At 41.8% G+C, this 12114-nt stretch overlaps 1 protein-coding gene across 1 annotated transcript in view; it reads left to right on the top strand.

Moving 5' to 3' along the window:
• LOC131693004 (nucleosome-remodeling factor subunit NURF301) overlaps positions 1-12114 on the top strand; it is a 66302-nt gene that overhangs the window by 9489 nt on the left and 44699 nt on the right. Inside the window, exons 2-7 of the mRNA XM_058980440.1 lie at positions 2162-2655; positions 2732-6618; positions 6722-6851; positions 6913-7341; positions 7410-7721; positions 7843-8168. Coding sequence (XP_058836423.1) covers positions 2295-2655; positions 2732-6618; positions 6722-6851; positions 6913-7341; positions 7410-7721; positions 7843-8168 — 5445 coding nt within the window. The 5' untranslated portion in view covers positions 2162-2294. The remainder of the gene's footprint in view (positions 1-2161; positions 2656-2731; positions 6619-6721; positions 6852-6912; positions 7342-7409; positions 7722-7842; positions 8169-12114) is intronic.

Genomic DNA, 12114 nt, shown 5'->3' on the forward strand with positions numbered 1-12114 from the left:
ATAACGAATATCACGTAACATCGGTGACAGAGCATTGGGATCAAGGCCAAGTCCCCCCTGGGTCGTGCAAAACTGAGAAGCAACATCAATTTAGGCACAGATAGCAGGCGTCCATTTATTTTCATTTTGTTTTGTTTTGTCTTTTCATTTGTTTCTCCTGCTACGATGTGCGCGGATCGGTGCGGGAGAGCGGGACGGCCAAGGAAACGGAAGGAGGGAGGACTGCGAACAGGGAAACCGACAACAGAGGAGAAATCGTTTATTTATATATTATAGCTACGATACTAATCACAATTGTTTTGCTTTTCTTGTTTCGTTTCAGCAAACCAAAATCTATACGCACTAGCACATACGAACAGTTAGGCTTTGTAGGTTCTCATCTTGAGAAATGACAATGACACTACGAGATGGCGCTGGGCCTGTGGTCTTCGACTGACATGGTCCATTCTCATTGATTCGGAAGTCTTCTTGGCTGGTTGGTAGATATGTGCTCCTACTTGCAAGTTGATCAATTCGCTTGGGTGGAGGACATGTGGATCCTACTAGTTGTCGACTCTTGATCGTGAGTATGAGGCTAGTTCAGGAAAGGAGTGCAGGACTGGCACCTAAGAGATAGTTAATTATTCAGGACTTGTTCTTATGATTACTAAACTCGGACAAGCACACCGGCTCTCAGAAATGATAAGCAACCCTTTCGGGTCGGTGTGGTCTATTCGAGTCGAACCAGGCGGACATTCGGTTCGAGTAAAGTTTATGGTTAAAGGTGGATAAATATTTCTTACGCCTTTATTGCCAGATATTATTTTTGCGAAATCCTAAAATACCTTCACTGGTATAGCTACTCAGGATAATAATAATGGAAAAATTAAGGGTTTGCCTGGTCCATAATGTAATGAATATGTATATTGACTAGAACAGGGATAATCGAGTTATGTTATAAGGTAGAGAAGAAATAGCACAGTTGAAGGATAAGTATTCGCGAGTAAGGACTAATACTGCTAGTATGTTTACCGTTTCAATTAATAGTCGATTGATCTGCTTCGGACCTAGGAGACAAAAAGGAGATTAGGAAGAGACAGAAGCGGATTCAATGCGAAATTTGTCAATATGACGTTGACCTCAAGGCGATGGTAGGATGATTTTCCATAGGATGACACGACGTTACACGCTCTGAACTTGCGCCAAATAGTTTGTATGTATGTATGTAATTCGCGGACATCACGGCTGACTGCGATCTCTAATTTACTTAACAGTCGATTGATCCGCTTCTGACCTAGGGGACCCATGAGGAGATTAGGAAGAAAATAGAAGCGGAATCAATGCGAAGTTTTAATTGCATCACTGGCGACTTAGCACGCGTTGTTAGGAGCAGGATACATTGGACCAGACAAAATAGAGAACTTGACGTTACACACTTCGAGACAAACAGGCGCAAAATTTAGTCCTCCTCCCGAGGACCGGTGTTTATTTGGCGGACAGTCGCTAATCCTTCCGATTTTGCAAATTTTGTCTCGCGGGACGGACCGAGATCCCTCAAGCTATAAGCTGCAGTCCTATCAGCCCGTTAAAAAAAAATCTTACCAACCGTATTGCACCATTAAAGCAAGGGAAAAAAACCCTATGCGATTTTTTAGTATTTAAAACGGTTTAGTTCCTAAATAGGAATTAAAAGTGTTTTCGCCATACTTCAAACTAGATTTTCTCTGTTCGAGCAAAATGTCAATAGGTCGTTTTGAAAACCCATCCTAGATATGACCTTTCTTTTCTCCTACCACAAACTGCACTCAATTTGGAATATTTTCGATAGGATTTCGGAAGTATTGCTGTTCCAATCAATTATAGAACTCCTGCAATGCCGCAAAATATGTTTGCTATTATTTTAACTTGGTTTTTGTTTTCACTCTTATCTTGAAACGTTTAAAGATTTACAGTGGGTTTTTAATCAGGTTTCTGTGGAGACCATTCCAAGGGTTCAGTGCGATAGGAACGAAAATATTTTGTGCTTTTGGATCGTTATCCTGTTGACAGGTGCAGTGCTACCGGTTTATCTTCGAGCCTTTAATCGTTTTTCCGCCTTACACTAAGACGTTTAATTTAATTCACATTTAATTTATAGACAAATTTCACAAAATCGCATGATGATTTTTTTTTCTAATTTCAGAAAACTAAACATCGCGATACACTATCTTTTACCCGGGCACCTATTGAACTCAAACAACAAGCTCCACAAAGCAAAAAAAACGTAGTGCATAATTGTTTGCAACGTAGTAGTGAAGAGAACGCATTCAAAATAAATGAGTAGTCGAAAATCAGCGGCGGCAGCTGCTGCTGCTGCCGCCGCGGCCGGTGAGGGGCCGTCGACTGCTAAGCGGCGAGGCCGGCCACCCAAGTCACAATCTGCTTCGATGGAACGTCCCAAACCAAAGTTTCAGTATCATCTATTGAAGAAGCCCAAATATTTGTGCAAAGATGGCAGCGATTCACGGTTTAGTACGCCGTCTGCCTCGCGTGCATCATCTCCACAAGGAAGTGAGGAAAGCCGTCCATCTACGTCGCGTCGGTCAGTTCCTAGAAAGACGCCTCGATCAGCCAAGGCAACACCAAAAGGGCGGGGAGCCACTGGTGGTCGTGGACGTGGTGCGAACAGTCGAAAAAGTGAGTATTCCTTTTTGCATATGTTTGCTGATAACTAAGAATGCTACAAATGTTTGATTGTGGATTTTATTCTCAGGCTACACGTACCACGAATCTGAGTACCACTACGGTTCGGACTTTGGTGATGATAGCGATAAAAGTGATGCGTACGATGATTCGATGCATTCGGCCAGCGACTCTGATGATAGTTTGGCCAACGAGTCGGAATCGGATTTCTCGACTCACAGTTTTAGCACATCAACTGTGGGTGGTGGTTGTCTGAAAGAACCCTCTCCGGATCCGGTGTGGTTGCAAGAACGAGATTTTCCTCCATTGGAGCTGCCAGCTTCCTCTGAAGATTTATTAGTGCCGAATGAGATTGTGCTCAAGTGTACGTCGATTTATGAAATCATAAGGCGCTTTAGACATCTGGTTCGATTGTCACCGTTCCGGTTAGAGGATTTCTGTGCAGCGATCATGTGTGACGACCAGAGTCCACTGTTAACCGAAATACACATCATGCTACTGAAGGCAATTCTGCGGGAGGAAGATTCGCAGCAGACACACTTTGCACCGCTCGATCAGAAGGACAGTGTTAATATTGCGCTATATTTGATAGACTCCATTACGTGGCCGGAAGTGCTACGAAGTTACATTGAAAGTGATTCCGGGTTAGATCAAGAGGTACTGACGATACTCACTGCCAATGAGTATCCATTTGTGACACCGGAAGATAGGTTAAAAGTGTTACAGTTTTTAACAGATCAATTTCTTATTACAACTACTGTGCGAGATGATATGTTGCAAGAAGGTCCAATTCATTACGACGATCATTGTCGTATCTGTCACCGGTTGGGCGATTTATTGTGTTGTGAAACTTGCCCAGCGGTGTTTCACCTGGAGTGCGTGGATCCTCCGCTGGTGGACGTTCCAAGTGAAGACTGGCAGTGCAATTTGTGCAAATTGCATAAAGTTTCCGGCGTTATTGATTGCATCTCGGCACAGGAGAAACAAGGTATGCTGTGTCGACAGGAACTGTTGGGTTACGATCGTCATGGACGAAAGTATTGGTTTATTGGAAGACGAATTTTCATTGAGACGGAAGATTCTTCCGAGGTGTGGTACTTCAGTACAGTCAAACAGTTCGAATATTTGCTTTCCAAGCTGAATGCAGACGAGTTTGAAGTTCATCTGTGCAACGAGCTTGAAGATCGGAGGGATGAGATAATTCGTCAGATGACCATCACAGAAAACATCACCAATCAGCATAAGGGGAACAAGAAATCTTACATTGAGTTAGACAATCAGAGATTGGAGAAATTGATGGAACAGAACGGTTCAAAAATTGAAGACAAGATGGATGTAGATAACTCCAGTGAAAGTCATGAAAATGGTGAATCAGAAGAAAAATCAAAAGATGGAACCAATAGTAGTGAATCGTCTGGTAAGGAAGAAGATGATAAGCATGTTACTCGATCGAAAACTGGTTCCTTGACACCTCGCACGATCAACAATGAAGATAAAAGAAAAAAATCGTTGTCTAAAGAGGACGACGAATCGCGGATTACCCGTAACAAACTGAATCAGATAGTCAGCGGAACGCTGCACTTTAAGCTTGGCATGGAAAACGGGTTCAAGGCATATGTGAATCAGTACTCTATCAATTCGATTGCTTTGAATAAACCACAGCGGAACGAAGAGCGGGATAAAAAGCGTCATTTGTCGCACAAATTCTCCCTAACACAGGCATCGGAGTTCAAGTGGCTGGGAGGTGGATTGTACAGCAGTCAAACACAGATTATTTCTACCTTGAAGCAGACCATAATTGCACTGGAACAAGCAACCGCTTCACCCTATCTGCATCAGAATTGGCCAAAATTGAGGAAGACATGGATTAGCGCCATTAGTGCGTGTACTAAAGCGAAAGATTTTGCCCGAATTCTTTGCATTCTGCAGGCTTGTATGAGGGGAGTTGTTTTTGCTAGCGTTTGGCACGAACAACTTGGACACACCAGAATGTATAGAATAACGTCGGCCGAAAGGGAAGAGAAAAAGAAACTCGAAAAACGGGAGAAGCGAGAGCGCGATGACGAAGAGGAACGTAACAGAATGACTTTCAACTTTGTCAAGTATTCCCTTGGTCTTAAACATCAGGTTTGGAAGCAAAAGGGCGAAGAATATCGTATCCATGGTCAGTGGGATTGGGTGTGGATGTCGCTAGGTCGGCGAAAAATAGTGAAACCCTGTAGGGCAAAAAATGAAGTTGGTCACGTGTTGATACCGATCGTTGCTGAGGTGCACAAGAAATTGCTGAAGTTAGACGAAAAGACGTACGAGGCGTATCAAGCATGCATAGATGGTAAGACGGATCTGGACTTTATGACAGATAATCAAAACTTGAACAATCAACTGGTGGAGAACTTCAACCAGTTGGAGACATTCCCGGTGCCAGATACGTTTGGAGAAATTGATGTTTCCAGAGCGCTCGCAACGCCAGGCGGTAGAATTCTTTACCCAAAGATTGCTAAGAAATCTCCCTTTTTGGACGGTTTGCTTCAGAGGCGAGTCGATTTGAAGGAGGAAGAAGAACGCAAAATTGCTAAGGTAAAGCAGGAAGAGGAGGAAATTAATGTTAACGTTATTGCTAAACCAGATGTTAACAACATTCGACCTAGCGATTGTGCCGAGAAACAACTGCTTGCTATCGTTAATCATCGAAATGGTGGCAAAACACAAACTCTTCAAACCAATCAACAACACATTTTGCCAAATGTCGAACATTTGAACTCATTGATTCAGCAAATTCTGCCACTTCGTGCGAAATATCAACAGTCCCACCGTCTAACAAGCCAGTACAAGTGTTATTCGCTCGGTTGCGGTGAGGGAACCTGCTACTCACCGATGTGTGCCCAGAAACACCGTATCAAAGAGGAACTGTTTTCTTTGTTGAAAAAAGCACAGGCACTGGACAGTACCCAAGTTACTAAAACTACTGTCGGAAGCAACAAATCGATTCTAGAGCAAAAACTTACCGAGAGTAAACCGGAAGACTTTCAAGGAATGTTGGCTCGGTTCACCATGAATCGGTACCGAGCCGTTCTAGACGATTGGGAACGTGCTCATCGAAATTTGATTGAGTACGATGAACAGCTCGTTGACTCGATGGCTGCTCCTAAACTCGAAGAAGAGCACAATAATAATGTAACCAACGAAGTTGAAGTAAAGACAGAAGAGGCTCCCGATATGGTCGTTAAGGAAGAGGTGGTTAGCACTGAAAACGAATCGGAGCTTAATGTTTCCGATCGAATGGACGACAGTTTGAAATTAAACGAAAATTCCAATTCCATTTCGGAAAACTCCTGTGATGAACCGCGAACAACTCGAAGGGGTCGATCAAGAAACAGCAAAAACAACTCTATTATCGTGGAGGAGCCAGAATTCAAAGTTAAAGAGGAAGTAATAGTTCGACCAAAGAAGGAACACAAACCGAACCGTAGATTCACTGCACCTTCTCGCAGTGTTAAAAAAGAGGACTCTGAAGAGAAAGAATTGGCACCAGATGGAACCGTCCGGGTTTTCACGATCAGCTCCACCAAGAGTAAAGTATATCTTCGAACAACATCTGCTTTGGACAGCAAGATCAAGACGGAGAGCAAACTAGTAAAACCAAAGTATCCGGTCGTCAATTACTTCCGCAACAAGAATCAAACTACCTCGATAATGGTTTTACCACGACATGAAGTAATCAAGCTGAGCCGTGTCGGAGGTCGTCTGCCGGTGAACGGATTCCACCATCTGGCAAAAAATAATAACTCAGTGTGGCCTTATCCGTGTGCGAGGCCAATGTTCAAAACGTGCTGGTTATATCGGACGTTGAATTTGTCTACGCTAGCTGCGGTCGGATTGCAGCTTCGCATTCTTTGGACCTGTCTGCGGTGGGATGATATGGCGATGAAGCCGGTGACCAGCGATGGAAAACATCAGGTTGGTTTGTTGATTACTCATTTTTTGTTCAGTTAATCTGGTTTGACGTAACTATTAGTTTTTAACGGTATAACAAACGATTAATATCTGTATATTTGAACAGGTCACGACTGAATCCGAAATTATGTCGTTAGAGATTCTTAAGCACCGGTACGCTGGAGTATTCAACGAACGCTTGCAATACCTCAGGCGTAAAGTAGTCATTCCATTGGAACTGCCGAAAACGGTTAGAGGTAAGTAGTTGCATTGTTCGTTCACCCAATTTTTGCCTAATAATATTTGCCCATTAAACAGAGGTGCAGTCTATACGATCGGGTTTACGTAAGCGGAAGCGAGCAGAATCTCCTCAGCAAACTGAACCGCAAGTGTCCGAGGAGTGGATAGACGAAGACAAGCTGGAACTGTGGGAGATTAAACTGTACGGTGAGAAGCAAGAGAAATTGGCTGCTGCTCAGGTTCAGCCGGTCACTCGTACAACTACCGGAAAACTTCCACCAAACCGTCAGCCCAATGACTCCTCAAACCCATCAACGCCGACCAGTAACGGAAGCAGTGCTTCCGGCTCAAACTCGAATGCCGGTTCATCTACTGCACCGAATAAATCGACTGTTATTTCAAACAAAGCCACCCGTGAGGAAATCACGGAGAAAATGGAACAGCAACTACGGATACAGCGTGCGGCACACAATCAGAAGCGTGCCCTGGAGCAGAAACATCAGCAAGGTGAGTTTTTTTTTATTATTTACATCATTTCGAGTTTGTAATAGCTGAACCTACATTACGTCTCACAGATGGTTCCACGCCGGCTAAACAGACAGTTGTTCAACGTCGCATTATTGTAAAGAATCCAGACGGTACTACAAAAATCATTCAGCAGAATATCACACAATCTGCTGCTGGTCAAGCACGCTCGTCACCTGCCGCCACTCAGCAAACCCCACAGACTCAACAACAAGCTCAAACAGCTTCGAAACCGGATGGTCCACAAAAGGTACAGATCATTCGTGGTCCAGACGGGAAGGTCAGCGTTCGGGGTCTCAATCCAGGTCAGCAGCTAATTCAAACGGCCGATGGAAAATTGCATGTTCTCAGTGCAGCTCCTGGTATGTTTGCAAAGTTTCTGATGTTGTCTAATAAAGAGCGAAGCACTCCGGCTGCAGTCGCGGACGACTCGCCGGATGCTTCTCAATCCACTTACTCGTTTCGTTTTTCTTTCAATTAAAGGATCGAGCCCAGCCGCTAGTAAACAAGCTATAGCCGCCAAAGTTGGTCAGAAGATTATAACCAAGGTAGCTGCTGGCAATGCTAGTCCAGCATCGACAGCAACTGCCTCGGTGACCACATCCACAACTCAATCCCAACCACAGCAGCAGCAGCAAATATCAACACAGGTTAAACTACAGCAGCAGCAGCAACAACAAACAACCTCTACGGTGGTTAGTTCACCTGCTGTCACTCAGCAGATTTTGAATAAATCACCTGGAATTGTGGTACGAAATCAGGCAGGACAACCTATCAAACAAATTATCCAGAAGCAGGTTGTTCAAAAGGTAGGTATCATTAGCGATCGATTTTTATTGAGTTTTATCGAGAATCGAACTGCCTTTATGTTACATTTCTTCTAAAAATTTTCTGTGGGAAGGGGGGGATTGCCTTATTCCAGTGTTAATTGAATTCTCAGTTTTTTTTGTTATTCTCAGCCGGATTGCGGATAATCACTTTTTATGCAGTTTCTTTGGCATCAAGCCTTGATATTAGTTGTTTGATGTTGTGTCGTCTTAGATTAGATTTTTTATGCAATAAAATTGGACTGAACCGTTTTGCGCGTGAGGGGACAAGGCCTAATATAAGTTAAGTTTTGCTTTTTTGTGTTTCGAATTCATCTCGTCAGTAACTAGCACCATCTGGGTGTTTAGTTGGACGAAGTATCTAAATTAGTACCCAAATTAGTTAGACACAAAAAATTCCAAACAGTTCACACGACATATGTGAACGCCTAAAGCCACATGTCCCGAGTGATGTCCCGGGTAGCAAATATAGCTCTGGTTTGATGACGAGAAAGCGAAGACGAACTCTTGTCTTTTGGTTCAAGAAACCAAACGCCTGGTATTATGCAATAAAATTGGACTAAACCGTTTTGCGCGTTAAGGACACAAGACCTAATATAAATCAGAGGCGACGCGTCGTTCCACCGTCAACCTGTTCAATATACCATAAAGGCCCTCAAAACTCCACAGTCATCTCTAAAACTAATTCGACTCCATGGGACGTTTTTAGATCAGCTGATTATTTTTCGATTATCTCTTCTGACGTTACTCGGGTGGATTCGACGTCCGACAAAATCGTCGATTCCATCCAACATCATAGGACCAATGAAAGATGTTAGTCGACGGGTTTTTTCTGTTCGCAAGAGCTGAGTAAAGCAAATTTGTTGTCAAAATCCACCGGTAAATTGTTAAATAATCGTCTGGTAGAATGCATAAAAGAGTAAAAAGTAACATATCCGAGATGCGAAAAATTTGAAAAGATTTTCGAACTGAAATTTAAGCAAAACAATCATGTATAAAAAATCATTGAACAGAGTTAAAATAATCGAAGCTCTTTTTGGACGGCTGAAAATGAACCTGATGTGACTCGTGATGAATAGAAAAAATATTCATTCAAAAATCCATGTTTTTTATTCAGTTGAATATCGTACAATAGTATGCAATTCACTTGTTATATAGGTAAATGATTTCAAATGTTAGTAAAGCATGTAAAATAATAATTATCATTGCTTACATTGTGCCACGAACTACTTTGACACGTTTGATTCGTTGCTGCACGTTCACTTTGTGCAATAATCGGAGACGAATGAAAACCTGCACTAAATGTTTGTTCGTTTGCGGTTTACGGTGCGTTCCTGAATATTGAAAATGAAAGCGACTGAATATGATCAATTTTTATTCAGTCATTGAATATTTGTAATTCTCATTGAATACTTATGAATCATAATATGATTTAACTTGAAATGTAGACTCTTATATTCTACACACCAATAAATAATCGTCGTTCTGTATAACAATGATTGAAATATTTGTCTACAGGTTTAAAGTCATTCCTCAATTCTTTCAAATGGGATGGAAATTTGAATGTGCCTAGTGCAATTCATTGAATCCAGAAAAATAGTTTTCTCGTAAAATATCGTAGACATGAGATATTCAATATCAACCCGTTCACTATTACAATAGAACGGGAAATCATCCGAACAACCCCTGATTTAAATTTATGTCCATTTTACACTCTCAGTAGACAAGTTATCAACATGTCAATGCAAAGAGCAAAAAATTCTTTGAAGCAAAAGTAGACGGTTCATTATTATCGTTGAACCAACGGAATACATACGCGCCTAAAACCAATATGCCCCAAGTACAGAAACATTTGTTCAGGCTACCAAAAAACAAGCGTTCGACCGACTGTTATAAACGTACGGCGACACGCGCTCAAAAAATATAAATCGCTCTCGTTTACACAAAACTCTGACGCCCATATGGATATCGCACCAATGTATTTGTTCATTATTTGACTTGAACCGGTGCAAAAGGAAATACAAAAAGTCGGCACCCATGACACTCACGCTGCTGTTCCAGCCGTCGCTCATGCAACTGCTCTATCCAGAGCATGCGGTGAGAGTACAACATGCGTGCATGTTTGAGGTTGAACCGGTCATAGGAAGACAGAATTGTTTTGAAATTTACCCGCTCTGTATGCTAGGTTGGATTATCGTTCGGATCAAATTGTTGAGCTTCAAGATTTGAAGATTGTTACTTTCATTCAAATTAATTTGCGTGCTGCTGCGGGTCGTCAGATTTTGCTTACTTGTTCAATGAACAGGTTGCACGTACCGACGCGTCGCCTCTGATATAAATTAAGTTTTTGCTTTTTGTGTTTCGAATTCATCTCGTCAGTAACTAGCACCATTTAAGTGTCTAGTTAGACGATGTATCTAAACTAGTACCCAAATTAGCACTAGTTAGACACAAAAAAATTCCTAACAGTCTTTAGGCGTTCACATATGTCGTGTGAACTGTTTGGAATTTTTTCTGTCTAACTAGTGCTAATTTGGTTACTAGTTTACTGCCGCTAGAAGCATAATTGTCGCATGTGCTATGGGAATCCCTATACACATAGAAAAATTATGCTTCTAGCGGCAGTTTAGATACATCGTCTAACTAGACACCCAGATGGTGCTAGTTACTGACAAGATGATTTCGAAACACTAAAAAGCAAAACTTAATTTAGATTTTGCACTTCGCTTAGAAAATTTTCATTTTCTATTCGTTTTCCTCTATTTCCTTGAGTATGTATGTTAGTGGTTTTTGCTGATCTAGTACTAAGTAGTTCGCTCTTGTCCATCTTGAGTATATGTACAAGAAGTATTCCAAGCGAACTTCTTCATGAGATGCTTCGCAGTTAGCGTTCGGCTCCCGGTCCCATTTAAGTGCGATTCACACGATACGGCCCTATTCTCACAGTCACGTCACTTAGTGACTAGAAGAAAATTTTGTTCTAGTCACTACGTGACGTGACTGAGAATAGGGTCCCTGGCTTCCGTCACTGGTGCGGAACGTCACGATTAGTTACATGCACACACAACATCAGCGGTACAGAACGCCGTTGTGAACGGGCACACGAGAAACGCATTTAACTTATCCTAACGGAATGGTAACGTTCCGTTGGCGTTGACGGAAGCTGATGCATAGTCTGAATCGTGCTTTATTATACAGTGATTGGATCTAATTCTTCTGAGTGTTACTGTTTGTTGTGTTGCCAAGACGTCCAATTTCGGATACGATAGAGATATTCAAAACAGTTTATCCTAGTCAAACTTTCCGTAAAACATGTCGACACTGATTATTTTATGGTTAGCATTTTTGGCAAGATGTACCTCCTGTTAAACTCATACGAAATTAGAGGTGGAGTTTTGATTGATTTCCACCAGGATTCTGGCACAAGCTAAGGAACCGATTTTATTTGAGGCAATATTCTGGTAAAAATTAGGCAAGAGTTCCGGCTGATTTGATTGTAATGTTACTTGCCAAGATGTGGTATAATATATAGGTATCCACATATCTCAATAGCAGCAGCTGCGTTGATATTAAGCTGTTTCGATATTTTAATTTGCAGGTAAACAAATCGTTTACACATGTAAATTAGGGAAGAAAAAAAACCTCTAGGCTTAAGGGGTGCGCCTGATTGTGTAAAAAGGCGAATGAAAGGTCAGATATCCTAAGAGGTGCTTTTGAAAATATCGCTTTATTCTGTTTTGTATCTGTTTATTTTTTATCAGAATTCTAGTAACTAAGCATTTAATATGCTGAAGCGATAGAGTTGATGAAGAAATAGAGGAATTTGTCAGTGCTGTTTCAGTGATGGATTTGATTTTTGAAATAAAAGCAAAAATCATGTGAAATTTCACTGTGTTAGAGCAGCATGGGTTGATATTGCAATAGCAAT

Source organism: Topomyia yanbarensis, chromosome 3, assembly GCF_030247195.1.
Source record: "Topomyia yanbarensis strain Yona2022 chromosome 3, ASM3024719v1, whole genome shotgun sequence".
In the NCBI taxonomy this organism is placed as follows: domain Eukaryota; kingdom Metazoa; phylum Arthropoda; class Insecta; order Diptera; family Culicidae; genus Topomyia; species Topomyia yanbarensis.